This window comes from Salvia miltiorrhiza, chromosome 3, assembly GCF_028751815.1.
Source record: "Salvia miltiorrhiza cultivar Shanhuang (shh) chromosome 3, IMPLAD_Smil_shh, whole genome shotgun sequence".
Classification (NCBI taxonomy): domain Eukaryota; kingdom Viridiplantae; phylum Streptophyta; class Magnoliopsida; order Lamiales; family Lamiaceae; genus Salvia; species Salvia miltiorrhiza.
Window position 1 is genome coordinate 25,238,977 of NC_080389.1, and position 16,482 is coordinate 25,255,458.

At 31.7% G+C, this 16,482-nt stretch overlaps 1 protein-coding gene across 4 annotated transcripts; it reads right to left on the reverse strand.

The window, feature by feature from the left end:
• Positions 1 to 268: 268 nt before the first annotated feature.
• LOC131013915 (ABC transporter G family member 15-like) lies at positions 269 to 15,673 on the reverse strand. 4 transcript variants are annotated; one of them, XM_057941834.1, is made up of 10 exons: positions 15,191 to 15,673; positions 15,038 to 15,100; positions 13,179 to 13,456; positions 11,359 to 11,441; positions 3,840 to 4,301; positions 2,645 to 2,767; positions 2,422 to 2,553; positions 1,686 to 1,970; positions 1,321 to 1,593; positions 269 to 845 (listed from the first exon to the last, which is right to left on the reverse strand). In XM_057941834.1, the coding sequence occupies exons 3-10, from the start codon at positions 13,438 to 13,440 to the stop codon at positions 375 to 377; spliced, it is 2,091 nt and encodes a 696-aa protein (XP_057797817.1). In that variant the 5' UTR covers positions 13,441 to 13,456; positions 15,038 to 15,100; positions 15,191 to 15,673; the 3' UTR covers positions 269 to 374. The 4 variants fall into 4 exon arrangements, with proteins under 4 accessions (XP_057797817.1, XP_057797819.1, XP_057797818.1 ...); XM_057941836.1 differs by having other exon boundaries at positions 13,179 to 13,370; positions 15,191 to 15,671; XM_057941835.1 differs by lacking the exon at positions 15,038 to 15,100.
• Positions 15,674 to 16,482: the final 809 nt, after the last annotated feature.

Genomic DNA, 16,482 nt, shown 5'->3' on the forward strand with positions numbered 1-16,482 from the left:
TAAAATGTATTACTAATTTAATTTAATTTAATTAATTATATAAATAATTTACATAAAAAATTATTTTATATAATTATCATAAGAATAACATAAAATATATAAATTACAAAAAATTTGTACCCGTCGAATTTCGACGGGTAATACACTAGTATGAAGTATAAACTACTTTATTTGCACAAAAGTTTCCTAATATATGCATTAATCAACGCATCCTATGATGACGCCAGAGAGAAGAAACACGAGCTCAAATTCGTTGTAGTACCATTCGTTGGATAAAGTAATTAATTAGAAAAATAAAATATTATTATGTGAGGTGGGACATGTTACATGTAATTAATAAAAAGGAATAAAATGGTAGTAATTAATTAAGTAGATCAATGAAGTGGAGAGTTGAGGCCCTCTTGAGAAGACAAGGAGTGGACGACGTGATGCCTCTTGGAAGGGAAGGGCGGCAGCGGCAAGTTTCGGAAGGAAGGGCGGCGGGTGAGATGGTGAAGAGTTCTCTTAGTATAGTAATGATGAAAGAGCGGGACGGCTCTCTCCTTCAACTTGAGAATTGAAAAGAATAGCAGTCTGTAGGCTACGAGAATGGCTGCAACGGCACCCAAATCCCACCATTTGGAGTGCCGCAGCGGTATACCCAGCAATGAGCTTAGAACTACTTCCCCCTTCAGTTTCGGCTGCCCCGGCTCCGGGGGGTCGAACTCCATCCCGATCATGTCGTTTTTATAAGCTCCCTGTAATGCCCATGCCATGTAGTTGATGTAGGAGATGGGATATTTCCAGAATACCGTTGGAAGATCGGGAAGCAGCCGGAAAAAACCAGCTGTAGCCATCATGATGCCCTGAAATATATATAAAGAGAGTATGTGAATGTTAAATTATTAAAAAGTAGGTAGGTTTTGGCTGAGATTATAAGTTCCTAAACAGCTTATAAGCTGTGTATGAGTTTTTTAAAGTGTTTGGCAAAATAAGCTCCTAAATAGCTTATAAGCTGTAAAATTAAGCTCTAAAAGCTTATAATCTCCCCAAAAAATAAGTTCTTCTGCCCCAACTTATTTTCTCATTTTCTTATAAGCAACATTCATTTTATAAAAATAACTCAATTATGATTTTTATTTTCATTATATATCATTCTAATTTCATATTTTTGCGATTTTTCCTTTCTAACAAAAATTTTCTCTCTAACTAAAAATTCTCTTTCTAGCTTATAATTAAGCTCAATTATCCAAACACTTTGACAACTTATAAGATTATAAGAAACTGCATCTTATAAGCTCCACTCTTTAAAATAAGCTTAGCTAAACAGATAAGACTTACAATAAAACCAGCGCCAACAACGACTCCCATCAAGAAATTGGGGACGAGGGCGGCAACCACCATCATGCAGCTCTCGACGACGGAGATGGAGAGAAGAAGGTCGATGAAAGCGTACATGAAGTGGGAGAAGCCGGGGTGATACTTCACCATGAAGTAGGTGATGGATACTGAACTCAACGACATCACAACCAAGAAAGGAAACGAAGACACGAAGTTAGATACTATAAATACCCCAACACCATAATGTCCGTTCAGCCTTTCTTTGTAAAATACCTGTTTATAAGAACAAAATATATCAATATTCACTTCATTTTTGTGTATCATTGGCAAGTGAATGAATGGTTTGATGGAGAGCATGCACTGACCTTAATTTCTTCAATGAATGATGGGAAGCCTCCAATTGCCATGAAAGTCATAAACCCAGACACAAATCCACCACATGCTCCTCTAGCCAGAATTGCGTGATAACCAGATCCAATATCGTGGAAGACTGAACCCACACAAAGAGATACTACTATGTAGATTAGGATACGCAGCCAGTAATACCCAAAATCTCTACACATGTTTGTGAATGATCGCTTTATCAATGTTCTAAGTTGCTTCATCCATGTTGCATGGCTCCCTCTACTTTCCTCATAAACAAATCCTTCCTGCAGTTAATCACTCATCATCACTTGTATAATTCACCAATTACAAGAAACTAAGACCATGTTTGGCTGATCTAAGCTCCTAATCAGCTTATAAGACGTGCGAATAAGCTCCCAATTATATTGCTTATAAGATGTGAAAATAAGCTCCCAATTATAAAAATAAGTTCTTCAACCTCATCTTATTTTTTAATTATCTTATAAGCAACAATCAATTTTAAAAAAAAAAATCTCTGCTATGACTTGTTATTTTTAAAATACTCGTATCTCCTCAATTTCTCTATCCAACTAAGATTTTCTCTTTCTAACTCATACAGTCATACTCAATTATCTCAACCGGGTGACAACCTATAAATTCTTGAAAAATTACGTCTTATAAGATGCTTAGCCAAACGCCCTCTAAATCCAATTTGTATTGAACTAGCTAATCTATATCAAGTTTCGAAATACTCACAGTAACTGATAATTCTTTGATCTTAGCTCGCACTCTTCCGGCGAGTTTCGAATTTCGGTATTTGTGGAGAAGCCTCGCTCTGATCTCTGCTGTTGTTAAATGCATATTTTGGCCAGACACATCTTCTATATTCTGCAAGAGGATTCCAGAAAATTGTCAGTTTTAGACTCGATCGATCTACAATTATACAGCAAACTAACAGAGAAGAGCCACCATAGATTACTCTTATTCTCTTCGATCCCATCAATGCATTGTTTATGTAATCGAAGTCTGAGTTAATACAGCGAAGATAATGATCTGAAGGGCTCCTCGTGTGCGGACAAGGAAATCCCGCTTCAGCAAAGAACTGCAGTAGCAAATAAACGATTGAGTCAATAATCACAATTAGCCATTTTAATTAGAAAAAGATAACTAATAGCCACAAGTTTAAAAACATATAAGTACTAGTCAATCTCATGGTGAATAGACAATATTAACCTTATAGTTGTACTTTTAAGGGCGTTTAGTGATTGATAAGAGATGTGTGATTGAATATATTTTTATCATCAAAAGTAGAATTATTTTGATCTCACCCTTTAACCTTTCAATAAGATATAAATCAAATAAAATTAGCTCAAATAATTGAATAATCAAGAGCTTTGGAATATTTCAAAGTTTCAATTCATCAAAGTAAACAAGAAATTAGCTTTATTGCAAAGTAAATGTCTCCTTATGATTTTATGATGCGCATGCGCAAATGGATCTGATTTGTGTGGCTATTCCATTATCGCGCGAATCAGATTTATTCGTGCGTCCGTGAACGCACGATGGAGATCCATCGTACGTGCCATGATGTCAAAGACTCTAAGGGTGCATTCACTTTGATGGATGGGAAAAGGAGGGATAAAAAGCAAACACACCCTAAGCGTAAATGTGTCGCATTCACACGGTAGTGTATTTAACACATTAATTTCGCGAGAATACACTATTGTGCGAAATGGATCCGAATCCACTACCGCGCGAAATAGATTCCATTTGCAGCATTGTCAAATTTCACACGATGAAGAATCTCGTCGAATTTTATGTTTTATTTTTTAACTGGGGCATGTTTGAAACAGCTACTGCTATTTGTATAATTTAAAATGGCGGCTCTTATCTTTCTTCATTAAATAAAATAACAATCTTTTTTTTTTCTACATGGGTGCATTCTTTTTCATCGCAAATTTATCATACCATAAACAAGAAAATTTTATTATATTTTGATAAGTTCTATTTTTTTTTATCTCATATTTTAGTCGAAAAACAAGAGAAAATATTATAATACTTCATTATAATATCACGATGAATTGGGAAAAACAAAGTTGATTTATGAAATATATGTTTTGCAGCATTTAAAAGAGTTAATTAATTTTGGAAGATGAAATGATGCTAGTTCGTACCTCAAGTGCGGGTTGAGCCTCTCCGAAGTAGATAGTTTGGCCGGAGGAGAGCAGTAAGAGATCATCAAAGAGAGAGAAAACCTCACTGCTAGGCTGGTGAATGGAGGTGATGATGGTCCTGCCGCGACGCGCGACGTTTCTCAGAGCCTGAGCCACGAAGAAAGCGGAGGCACTGTCGAGACCACTGGTTGGCTCATCAAGAAAGAGAAGAAGCGGCTGTGTTATGATCTCGAGGGCGATGCTCAGCCGCTTCTTCTCGCCCCCACTTATGCCTCTTAGGTGCCAGTTTCCGATCAGGTGATCGGCGCAATCCTCCAATCCCAATTCTGCTATCGTGTTTTGTATTATTTCCGCCATCTCGTCTTTCGTTACGTTGCTTGGCAGCCTCAGGGATGCTGAATATGCTATCGTTTCTTTCACTGTCAGAGTCCCCAGAAGCACATCTTCTTGGGTTACATAAGCCTGTACACAGAATCACCATTGCTCAAATTTGGCCATTAATTTTATGACGACACAAAAAAGAGGAAGGAAAAAAAATCCTAGGAGATCACAACTCGATCACTTATTAATCGAGCCTCGTTCAAATCTAGCAAGGCGAGAACTCATTGGAAAATGTATTACTAGCCTTTTTTCTGTAAATATACAATTATACCCTTAATGATATTTTACACACTATTACACATTTTCCCCAAAAATGTGTAATAACGTAAAAGTGTGTAATAGTATAAATTGGAGTACATTATTACACACTTTTTCAAAAATCGAATAATGATCGCGAAAATCGTATAATAGTGTATTTTACACTGTTGCACACTTTTTCATAAAAGTGTGTAATAACATAAAAGTGTGTAATTGTGTGTGTAATAATGTATTTTACACTGTCACACACTAAAAGGGTATTTTGGTCAGAAATGCTATTATTTCCATATTTTTATTTGTATGGCTAAATTTTCATATGACTAAAAGGTTTTGGCTACATTAGGGTGCTGCATATATATATATATATATATATGTGTGTGTGTGTGTGTGTGTGCGTGTGTGTATTTTAATATCAAATACTCCATTCGTCCTGCCCAAGATGCTACATATTCCTTTTTGGGTCGTCCCAACGAAGACGCTACATTTCTATATTTGGCAAAAATAAGAAATTTTAAACACTTAATTAACACTAATTAAGTATTTCTTTATTACCTTCTCTCTCATACTTTATCACTTTATTACATTCTCTTTCTTACTTGATCACTTTATTAATTTCTCTCTCCTACTTTATCACTTTATTATTACACTTAAAACATTAATCCACAACTCCTTAAATCTCGTGCCGAAAAGCAAATGTAGCGTCTTGGCCGGGACGGAGGGAGTATAATTTAATTTCAATTTTTTTTTCTTATTTTTAAAATTTTTATCTAGTTTTTTGTTTTTTTTTCCGATTATTTTGAATTTTTCCGGATGATTTTGGTTTTGCCATTCGGTTTGGTTTAATTTTAAATTTTTTTATTAATTCCATTCGATCTTTATAAATTTGGTTTGATTTTAAGAAGAAAAAAATCGAATCGAAAATCGAATGTATACCCCTAAATCCTAATAGGAAGTAAATTTACCCATCTTGCGTGCATACATACAAATAGTGGACAGTAGTACGAGTCACAAGCTGGATGGTAGGTTGTTTTTAAGTCATTCTAGTCAAACAAAAGTTCATAGCAATTCCTATGAAAGGACAATGTCATAAGCATTAGGAAAACTAGAGGATTAAGACAGAATGAAGAGTCACATGTTCTATTTGTTTACAGAAAATGACAGTACTTAATTATTCGAAAATAGGGTGAGTAATCTAGATAAACTTTCTTAACGCTCTGGAATTTAATGATTAACTAGTACACCCGCTCGTGCGATGCACGGCGAACATCGAAATGAAACGATATATATAAATAAATATTAAATAGAATTAAAATATAAGTAAATATAAAATATATTTTAAAAATAAAATAAAATAATCTACATTCATTAGTCAATAAAAATTCGAATTAAAAGACATATATAAACTTTCTTAACGCTCTGGAATTTAATGATTAATTAGCATTTGAGCTCTGGAATTTAATGATTAATTAGCATTTGAGAAGTTGCTCGCTTTTCTTCTCTTTTCTCTTTTCTTTTGTATGTGTATGGCTTGGCCCTTAGTCTGCTTTTTCTGTGTTTTTAAGGGTCTCTTTTAGGCTTTTCTCTTTTTTATAAAATCGTATTTAATTTAATTTAATTGTGTGTGTGTATGGTTTTATAATTGTAAGAATGGTCACTTCGATGAAATATCATTATATACTTGCACGTAGGGTTGTAAACGAATCGAATCGAGTCGAATATCATAATTTTGTATTCGTATTTGAATACTAACCGAATCGAATATTTATATTTCGAATCGAATATTTATCGAATACGAATATCAAAATTCGAATATCGAATCGAATACGAATTATTTGATTAGTTTACAATCGCATTGACGAAGCGCGACTTGTGATGGAAGAATGACTTCAATTTACAATTTTGATTTTATAAATTGTAAAGTTTTACTTTTAAAATTGTGGAGAATTACTTTAATGCATGTATATTGATTCTTTGCATTTTTCCTTTTTAAAATTGTCAATTATTATATAATATTATAATTCTTTTTATTATATTTCCTTTATAATCTTATAATTCTTATATATATAATTAAATATTGATGAATATAAAATTAAATTCATCCAATAAAATGATGAATCCACCATAAAATTTACAATCTAAGGGTGAAAATTAGTACATAATTTATTTTAGCCCCTCCACACACACACACACATATATACATATATATAATATTTAAATATTTAATCATGTATCTCTGCGAATATTGAATCGAATCGAATCGAATATCATAATTTCATATAAGTATTTGAATACTAATCGAATCAAATCGAATATTTGTTGTCGAATACGAATAACACAATTTCGAATCGAATCTCGAATCGAGCAAAAATATTCGATTCATTTACAACCCTACTTGCACGCAAACGAATTTTTATTACATCTTGCATTAAGCATGTGTACAACCAAATAAATTAAAGCTCATATTTTATAAGTAGCCTCACCACGAAGAACTTTAAAGCACATTGAATTGATTTTCTTCAACTAGTTTCATAAGACAAGCTTTCTAAGAAAGAAACAGATCTATAAATTCAATCTATTTATTACCTTAGCTTACGCAAACATCTTTCTTCATATATATACAAAAAATTATACCAATTACAAAAAAATAACAAAATTTAATTTATCTATTATATCCCTCATATATATTTAATACAATCCCAGTTATGTAATTTCAATAAATTATGCATATGATAAAATCTAAACATTAGTAATGGTATATATTTTATATTTTAAAAATTATGAAACTAGTAGTATCCATTAGAATTCTACATCCACATGAATTATTATTATTTTTTTATGTAAATTTACTATTTTATAATTAAAATTCAAATGATTTATTTGATAGTTTTATTAGAAGTTTAATTTTATTAGAATCACTGAGATCAAAATTATTTATGTAAACATAGAACCTAGAACATTAACATGAATTTCATATCGATATTGTTTTTGTTTTTGGTTGTGTTTTTTTTTTTTTCTAATAACAAAAATATGTGAAACTTAATTAATTAAATAAAATTTTGGTTATTTTTGTATTCATATTAAATCCAAATGTTTTTTTTTTCAAATTTATGAGTTTTTTAAGATGAGAATATGCACTCATATATTCATATAGCCATATTGAACAATGAAACTCAATCTTCGGTCACCCATCTCCAAAACACAAATTATAGCAATTTTTTACAATTTCGATCCAAAGTACCATTGATCCCGCGAATCCTACTCTACCCAGCGCAACTCAATACACTTGATTCTCCCTCTGTCTCTCCTCCCTTTCTCTTGGCACAAATGGGCATAATTGTGTCAAATGTACATAATGAATGTCACAATTAGCACAAATTTACTCATTTGTACCAATCGTACCATCATTCAAACTTCAGTCACATTTGGCACAAATAGACATCATTATGTCAAGTGTACATAATGAATGACACAATTGGCACGAATTTATCCAATTGTACCAATTGTACCATCATTCAATCTTCAGTCATATTTGGCACGAATTGACATAATTGTGCCAATTGTACCTAATTGTGTCAAGTGTGCCTAATGAATGGTAGAATTGACATAAATTTACCTATTTGTATCAACTGTACCATCATAATCCGCGCGCCCTAACCCGAACCAGAAGTTCAACCCGCACACAAATCTGAATCTGGTTCGCTCTAATTAAGGGTAAAAATTTAAAGACTGCATCACATGGGACTCGAATCCATATTAAAATGATAAATTAATATTACTATAAAAATAAAATGAAATGTAAATTTACGCTCATCAATTTTTTTAATTATTTTTTGACGTGCATCTATGCTAGCTAGTTAAAATAAAAGACGATAGGCGTTTCCTAAAAATGAAAAGCTGCAATCAATTAAATATTGATCAATGAATTTAAATATTTGTGCCATCAATCAACCTAGTGAAAGAGACATAGCAACGATACATGACTGAACTACATTTAAGATGTTGCAGCCGTTTTCGGATAATTCAACTACCCACACATAGAATTAACAATTCAATTAATCTATGCATACCTATTATATTATGTACATACCTAATATCCTTCAAATTTAAAGTTCATTTTCTATATATGGTTGGATCATTAATTATTTAAGAACTAGACTAATGAAACCCTAAACTAAATTGACGGTAATGCGTGTTATTTCTTGTTTCTTATTCTAGAAATATTTTAGGAAACAAATCAATTTTTAATTCTTCTAAAATAGCCGCTATCATAATTCATAGCATACCCAGCAATATACAATTTAATTGTGCATAATATTAACCAATATTAGTACACAAAACTATAGAATTTAAATATCCACTTAAATATTTTTTATAATTTTAAATTTTTTGTTAGTATATGTGCAAGTAATGTAAAAATAATTTACTCATTAAAATAGTGAAAATAATACTATGTTCGTCGTGCTAAAAGTGACTTATATATCTCTCGTTAAATATGACTCAGACTATAAAAGATAATAATTAATTATTGAAAAATGTGGATTCTACCACTTTTATTCAATTTACACCTTCTTTCTAATCTCTACACACACACACACGAAAATAATGTTAGTCGTGAATTTAAGTTTTAAAGCTTGAATTCACGATTAACAATATTTTTAGTTGTGAATTCATTTAAAACTTGAATTCACGACTAATACTATTTATATTTGTGAATTCACGCGATTTCACGACTAACAATATTTCTAATTGTGAATTCATTTAAAACTTGAATTCACGACTAATACTATTTATATTTGTGAATTCAAACGAATTCACGACTAACAAATATTTCTTGTTGTGAATTCACGCGATTCACAACTAACACTATTTTTAGTTGTGAATTCAAACTTTAAAACTTGAATTCACAACCAATACTAGTTACTCAGTTGTGAATTCTAATTATAAAGTTTGAATTCACAACCAAAATTAATGATAGTTGTAAATTCGCCAGCAATTTGTAAATTTTGATATGTAAGGGTAAAATGGTAAGTGTGACTATTTTTTTAATTTTTTTTTATCTTAGTGGGTAATTTTAAATTTACTATTCCAAAGTGATATTTTCAAAATCCATTCAATTGATAATAGTGTTCTCTTATTCCATAAAATTATAATATAGTACAAAAAAGTTAGTATAAGATATTAGTGAAATTAAGCTCAAAGATTATAAACATAATAGAATCACTATAATTGTGACAATAATGTCATATGTTAGCCACATTATTCAAATATTTCATAAAATCATTCTACAATACAAAATATTATAAGATATTATTAAAGTTGAAATTTTAAAAATTAAAAAAAAATGTAACGAATCACTATAAGGCTACATTTATCAATGACCAAGAGCAATCGGTCATCACTAGATGACAAAAAAATTAAATCAAAAAAATAATAAAATATTGACTAACATGATAACCGGTTCTTGAAAAGGTTGCAGACCAACCAAGTTCATCAACCTTTAAGGTTAAATGACATAATGCCATGTGGCATTTGATAATTAAAAAATATGACAACAAATAATAAAAAAAGAAAAAATATTTAGGTTGTAGTAGGTTATTGATAAAACATAAAGGTTGTTAAATTATAGATTGTGTATGTGGAAGAGAGAGAAATAAATTTTTTATTAAAAAATTTGGTTGATGTAGGTTGTTGATAAAGATAGTCTAATATTGAATTCGCGTTGTTGTATTATGCAAATTCAGAATGTGTTCGGCATACATTTTCATAATACAATCTATTACTCCATTTAATATTATTTTAAAACATAATCATCTTTTATTAAATTCAGAATGTGTTCGGAGTACAACATTTTAGAGTTAATACATAATCATCTTTTATTAAATTTAATATTATTTTAAAATTAAACTGTAAGACCAATAATGTAACTTAATGTTTAGATATATATCAAAACCTAAATTAAATTAATATTACAATTAATTATTTTTGAGATTTTAATAACAATGAAAAGATCATCTGTGAAAAGGCAACCAACATAAAATTTATTATAAATAAAGATTAAAAAAATTAACCACATAAAACAATTAGTTGCCCCACAAACCACATAGATAAAATAAACCAAATAAATCATATTTAAAAAATCATGATGGAGTTGAATATCATTTTTTTTAATACTAGTGGAATTAATTATTTTAATTTATGAAATAAAATATTTTATTATTAATGAAATTTGAAATTTAAATTGAAAATGCTTTTGTTGATTCCTTAATTGTCGTGAAGGATAGTTATGTAAAATATAGATTCAATTAAGAGGGATTAATCTTTTTATTTTTGGAAAGGTGATAAATTGACAGCAATATCCAATTATGTATATACATAATATGTATATTTAGCACTACTCTAGAATTAATTGGTTCTGCCTTCTCAAATAGCAAAAATTAGTCGTATCAATATTCCAACTTTTATTCGCGAGTTACCTTATGAGGAATAATATTAATGATATCCATATTTAGTTCATATACCCAACAACAAATTCAACACATACACACACTCTCTCTCTCTATACCTGATGAGCTAGAGAGTGTTGGAACCAACAATAATTATATTAATAAAGTTAAATAATAATATATAGTTTAATTTAAAAATAAAATGAGTAGTTACTAATTCTTTAACAAAATCATAGTGCAATTTTAAATACACCATATCACTAAAAACAATTTACTCCATAAGCATGCATGTCTCATAAGATTCATCTTTTATGTGGCTTGTGTGGTAATAAAAATATAGTAAAATATTAAATTAATGAGCCTAGCTAGCACCAATTAATCGGTATCATACGCTCAATGCAGACTATAACAACATATATAGGTATATGATCACTTACAACAATGCCGTAGTGAAGACTCTTTCTTATTTTTCCGTTGAGAATAACATTTCCGGACATTACTACATTTCCTGAAAGCCTGCCTGCAAATTAAATGTATGATAAATTACGTTAGATACATATTCAATGCAACAAACTACATAGGAAAAAAATGTCGAATTTTTTTATATTTCAACAATAGGTGCAGTAGCAAAAGCCCATTTAACAAGTGTGCTCCAGTGCCTAATCTTTCTCGACTCATAAATATGGTCAAACCAAACTGTCACAAAGTCCAAGCATATAATGCGATGCCCATATTTATTTTATTGACCTTATTTATTTCGGCGTTTTCAGATATTTAAGCTTTTCATGAAGTTGTATAGTATTCCCAACGTACCAAGACAAGTTTTTAGCCTAAGCTGTGCGTTTATATCTCTTGGAAATTTATTATTCTCTCAATACATGAAAAAATGACATTTTTCTCATTTTTGGTATCCGTCAAGAGTTTGGAATATTAAAATATAATACTTACCACGTGTATTATAACTAAAAGTATGAAAACAGAATATAAAATATCAATTCCGAAAAAATGCATATCATGTGATGATGAGATAGAAACTTAATTTCCTAGAAAGGTGATTAAATAAAATCCAACAACATTTACTTTTCTGAATCAACACTTTTGTGAATCAACCGTTCACAGAAAAGCAAATTAAATGCTTCTTTAAAGCGTGGAATCAGTACAATGAATATAGAGCTGAGCTGCCTTGGGTAATTGCTAGATATTTTACCTGCTCAGGTGAGGTGTTCCTATTAGCACATGCATCGCTTTTCAAGAATTTATAATTATCACAAATTACTTAATACTACCAATCTATATCTTTTTGCCTCAAATTCGGTAATACTACGAATCTATATCTTTTGGCCTGAAAAATTGGGTATATTATGTCGCGTAGCACTTTATCTCATACATATGATTGATTATAATATATTTTTTTAATTATATATATTAGTGTCAAATAATTAACAACAGTGAATTCAATTAATTGAATGTATTGATGACACCAAGAAGAATAGGTAAGATTGTTAATGTCGATCTGCCATACTACTATTACTACATCATCACCAAATAAAATTACTATTGTTGATTCAGAATTCACTGTGCACACCCAGCAAACTTGGTTAAATTTAAGTGGCTTCGTATTTCTTGTGATCAATGATACTCTTGAATATTCATATTATAATTTGGTCGATAAGTATAGATCCTCCATTACGATTCTGGATTATGGATAATATAATAATAATGGCGCACGAATGTATTATGTTTTACATTAATAGCCCTCTACCAGTATTAATTAATTTCTAGCAAGACCAAATTGAATGATGAAGTGTTGTGTTGAAGGAAGGATGACTCTATAGGGGCCTTTACTTTGCATGATTGATTATATGCGTGATTGAGTATTTTTTATATAATCAAGAGTATGATATCTCTAATCTCACAATTTTCATGGGATAAGAATCAAACAAAACTATCTTGAATAATAGAAATAATCAACGACTTTGAAATATCTTAAAGTCGAAATCCATCAAATTAAACAAATGATTAGTCTTACTATTTTATCAATCAAGGATAGTCATTCAAAGTAAACGCCTCCTAAGAATTTCAGCACTGATGTTTTATATAAGCATAAGAAAGGCTGGCTAAATGGAGGGAAGAAATTAATCAAGTATGATTAACGGGAGGTGATGAATCTTGAGGCCATAAACACAGTTACAAATATCTCATAAACCCAACATGCATATCTATGCAGAGAGAGAGAGAGAGAGAGAGAGAGAGAGACCTGCAAGAGAATCAAGAAAAGTGGACTTGCCGGAGCCAGAAGGGCCCATAACAGCCATGATTCTGCCGGGAAGGGCATAACCAGTTAAGCCATTAATGAGCCTTCTGGTGGGCCCGTTGCCGGAGTTGGGGAGCAGCGCCGTCAAATCCTCCCACGCTAGGAAGGCCGCTCCTCCCCCAACCTCCACATCTCCTGCACCCTCACCGTGAAGATCAGGAGCTGCTGCTGCTGCTATTTCTATCTCCATATTCACATTTTCCATAGCTCAACAAGTACTCCTATTAATGAAATAGTCATTCACCAACATATACAAGATGAATTTATTTTTTACCTCTCAATTTTCTCTCTCTCCTCTTATTTTTTCCCTTCAAATTTTTTATTTTTTTCTATTTTAATTTTTCTCAAAAATCATTGACTTCGATTCATGAAAATATATTCAATATGAATGTTAATTTAAAAGTTATGAGAAAATCTTTAATTTGATGTAAAAAGTTATAAAAAAATAATTTTGAAATTAATAAGTTATGATAATTTAAAGTGTCAATTAATTTTGTTCGCTCTCATTTATCTCCAATGTTGAACATCGTACTATTTTTTTCATTTTATTTTTGTTTGATGATGAAAAAATAAGTGCGTGCCATTTTTTTTCTTTTCAAACAAGTTTACATGGTTGTTTGTTAGTAATAATTATTTTAAATTTAATGAATAAATATTTGAAAAAAAAATTCTTGAGTTAAAGACACCAACAATATAGTTACTCGATTTTCTCTTATAATTGGAATTATAAATAAAACCAATTAAATCATAAATACCTTATTGCAAAAATGCAATTTCATCTCATGCTTAGCATATAATAAGTAATGCACGTAATAACAATATAATACCATTATGAAAATTATTCTTTTAAAATAATAATTAATTAAACTAATTAATAGTCCAATTAATTAATATAAGGCAGCCCAAAATTTAATATAAATAACTCCATCCCACCTCACTAAATAAATAAAATGGGCCCAGCTGATGGATTTAATTAAAATCGGCCCACCCTCTAAAGGCCCAAATGAATAAATACCACAAAAGAGAATCGGGCCAGCCTTAAAAGAATAAGAGCCGGCCCAATTGAAATAAAGCAAGAAGCCCAACACCCAAACCCGTCTCCCTCTTTTCCTCACAGATCGGATCCCCCTCCTTGAAATAAAGCAATTGAAACAGATTGCGCCGCATCACCGTCCTCCTCCTTGGCAACGGCGGCCGCCGTGGCCCCCGTTGTCTCCCTCGATCTCTCTCTCCGTCCACGGCCGAGCGACAGCGGCAGGGCCGCCGCGCCCTGGCCTCCCTCCCTTATCTCAAACCGGCCGACAGCAGCAGATGAAGAAGACTGCCGCCGCGCCCTCTTATCTCCTTCAAATCTCCGGCGGAGCAGCTGAAGGCCAGCCGCTGCCCTACACCGTTCTTCCCTCTACAACCTTCCCCTGGTCTCCCTCTCCCGAATCAGTCCGGCGAGCAGCCATGGAAGCCGCCGCCGCCGATGACACACACTCACTCCTTCCGACTCAACATCGCAAGTTCGAAAAAAAAGAAGAAACAAAACAGGGCTTTGAAGTTCTACATCTTCCTCTTCCTTTTTCTTTTACAGATTCAGCAAGGACAACAGTCCCACCCAACAAAACAGTTCAAGACTCGATTTTTCTTCCTCCTTTTCTTTAAACTAAAATTCATGTATATCAATATTCATGTAATAGATTGTATAAGTGAGATGAAATCTGTACATGTCGCTTTTGGTTTAAAATCTGTGAGAATACTCATATAATCATGTACGACTGAAAACGTAAGGGAAAGCTTGAAGGTGTGAACGAAACCTTGGTTGATGAACTTGGCAGATGTTAGGGGCCTGGTTTTGGTTTGCTGTTGTCGGGATCGAGCTGTACAATATTTCAGATTTTGCTTCTCTTTAATATATGCAGAGGAATTAAGAATGAGATGGAGAAATCTCAAAGTTGAAAAAAATTTACCTATGGCTGCTGCGTTTCACTTCATGGATGAAGAAGGAGCTTTGTGAGAAGCTGAGAGTTGCAAGAAATTTCTAGATGAATTTGGCTGTTGTAAGATATTGATTTGGCAGAAGGTGGGGATATTGATTTGGCAGAAATTTCTAAATGAAGAAGGCCGCTCCTCCCCCAACCTCCACATTTCCTGCACCCTCACCATAAAGATCAGGAGCTGCTGCTGCTATTTCTATCTCCATATTCACATTTACCATAGCTCAACAAGTCCTATTAATGGGCGAGCACATCAACATAATTTGAATATTGTGACTTGGATGGATGAAGGGAATGAGTGTTGTTATGTTAGGGCTGGGGATACACTTAAATGCTGCTATGAATGGCGCTGCAGAGAGGAAGTTGAGGGAAACCAATCTAATTATATTTCCCTAAATTCTTGTCCATTCTTCGATTTTCACGTTATACAAATTTGATATTGTGATACATGTTACTCCCTTCCTCTACATATAAAATACTATGACATCATCCCACACTTTATTCATATATTGCAATCTCATAAACATCTTTTTTTTTTCTAATGGAAAAAATCATCTCATGATCACACTCAACTCTTATGATTTAACCACAATTATTTATTTTTATATAGCGAAATTTTTTTTCTACTAAATAGACATTCACCAACATATACAAGATGATTTTTTTTTACCTCTCAATTTTCTCTCTCTTATTTTTTTTCCCTGCAAATTTTTTATTTTTTTCTATTTTATTTTTTCTCAAAAATCATTGACTTCGATTCATGAAAATATATTCAATATGAATGTTAAATTAAAAGTTATGAGAAAATCTTTAATTTGATGTAAAAATTTATAAAAAATAATTTTGAAATTAATAAGTTATGATAATTTAAAGTGTCAAAATGTTGTAAATATATCTCTAGATATATCTTAGGAGTGTTGACCAAGAAATCTCCCTAAAACCCTAGTTTCCTACTTGTATAAATAGAGGCCTTTGGCCCTCATATTGAATCTCTCTAGTTTATAACACGTTATCAGCACGAGTCTCTAACCAATTGAGTCAATATTGGAGGTATGCCATAGGAAAGAATCATGTCTTTCCGAGAAGGTAATCCGTGTTTGATTATATGTGTGATATTCGATTTGTCACTTTGAAATTGTGAAAATTGACAATAGACAAATCAAAATAGCTATGAATTCATATGTAGTATTAGATTTGAAAATTATTGCTTTATGAGTCATATCGCTTGATATTTGCAATCGAATTTATTAATTTTATATATATAT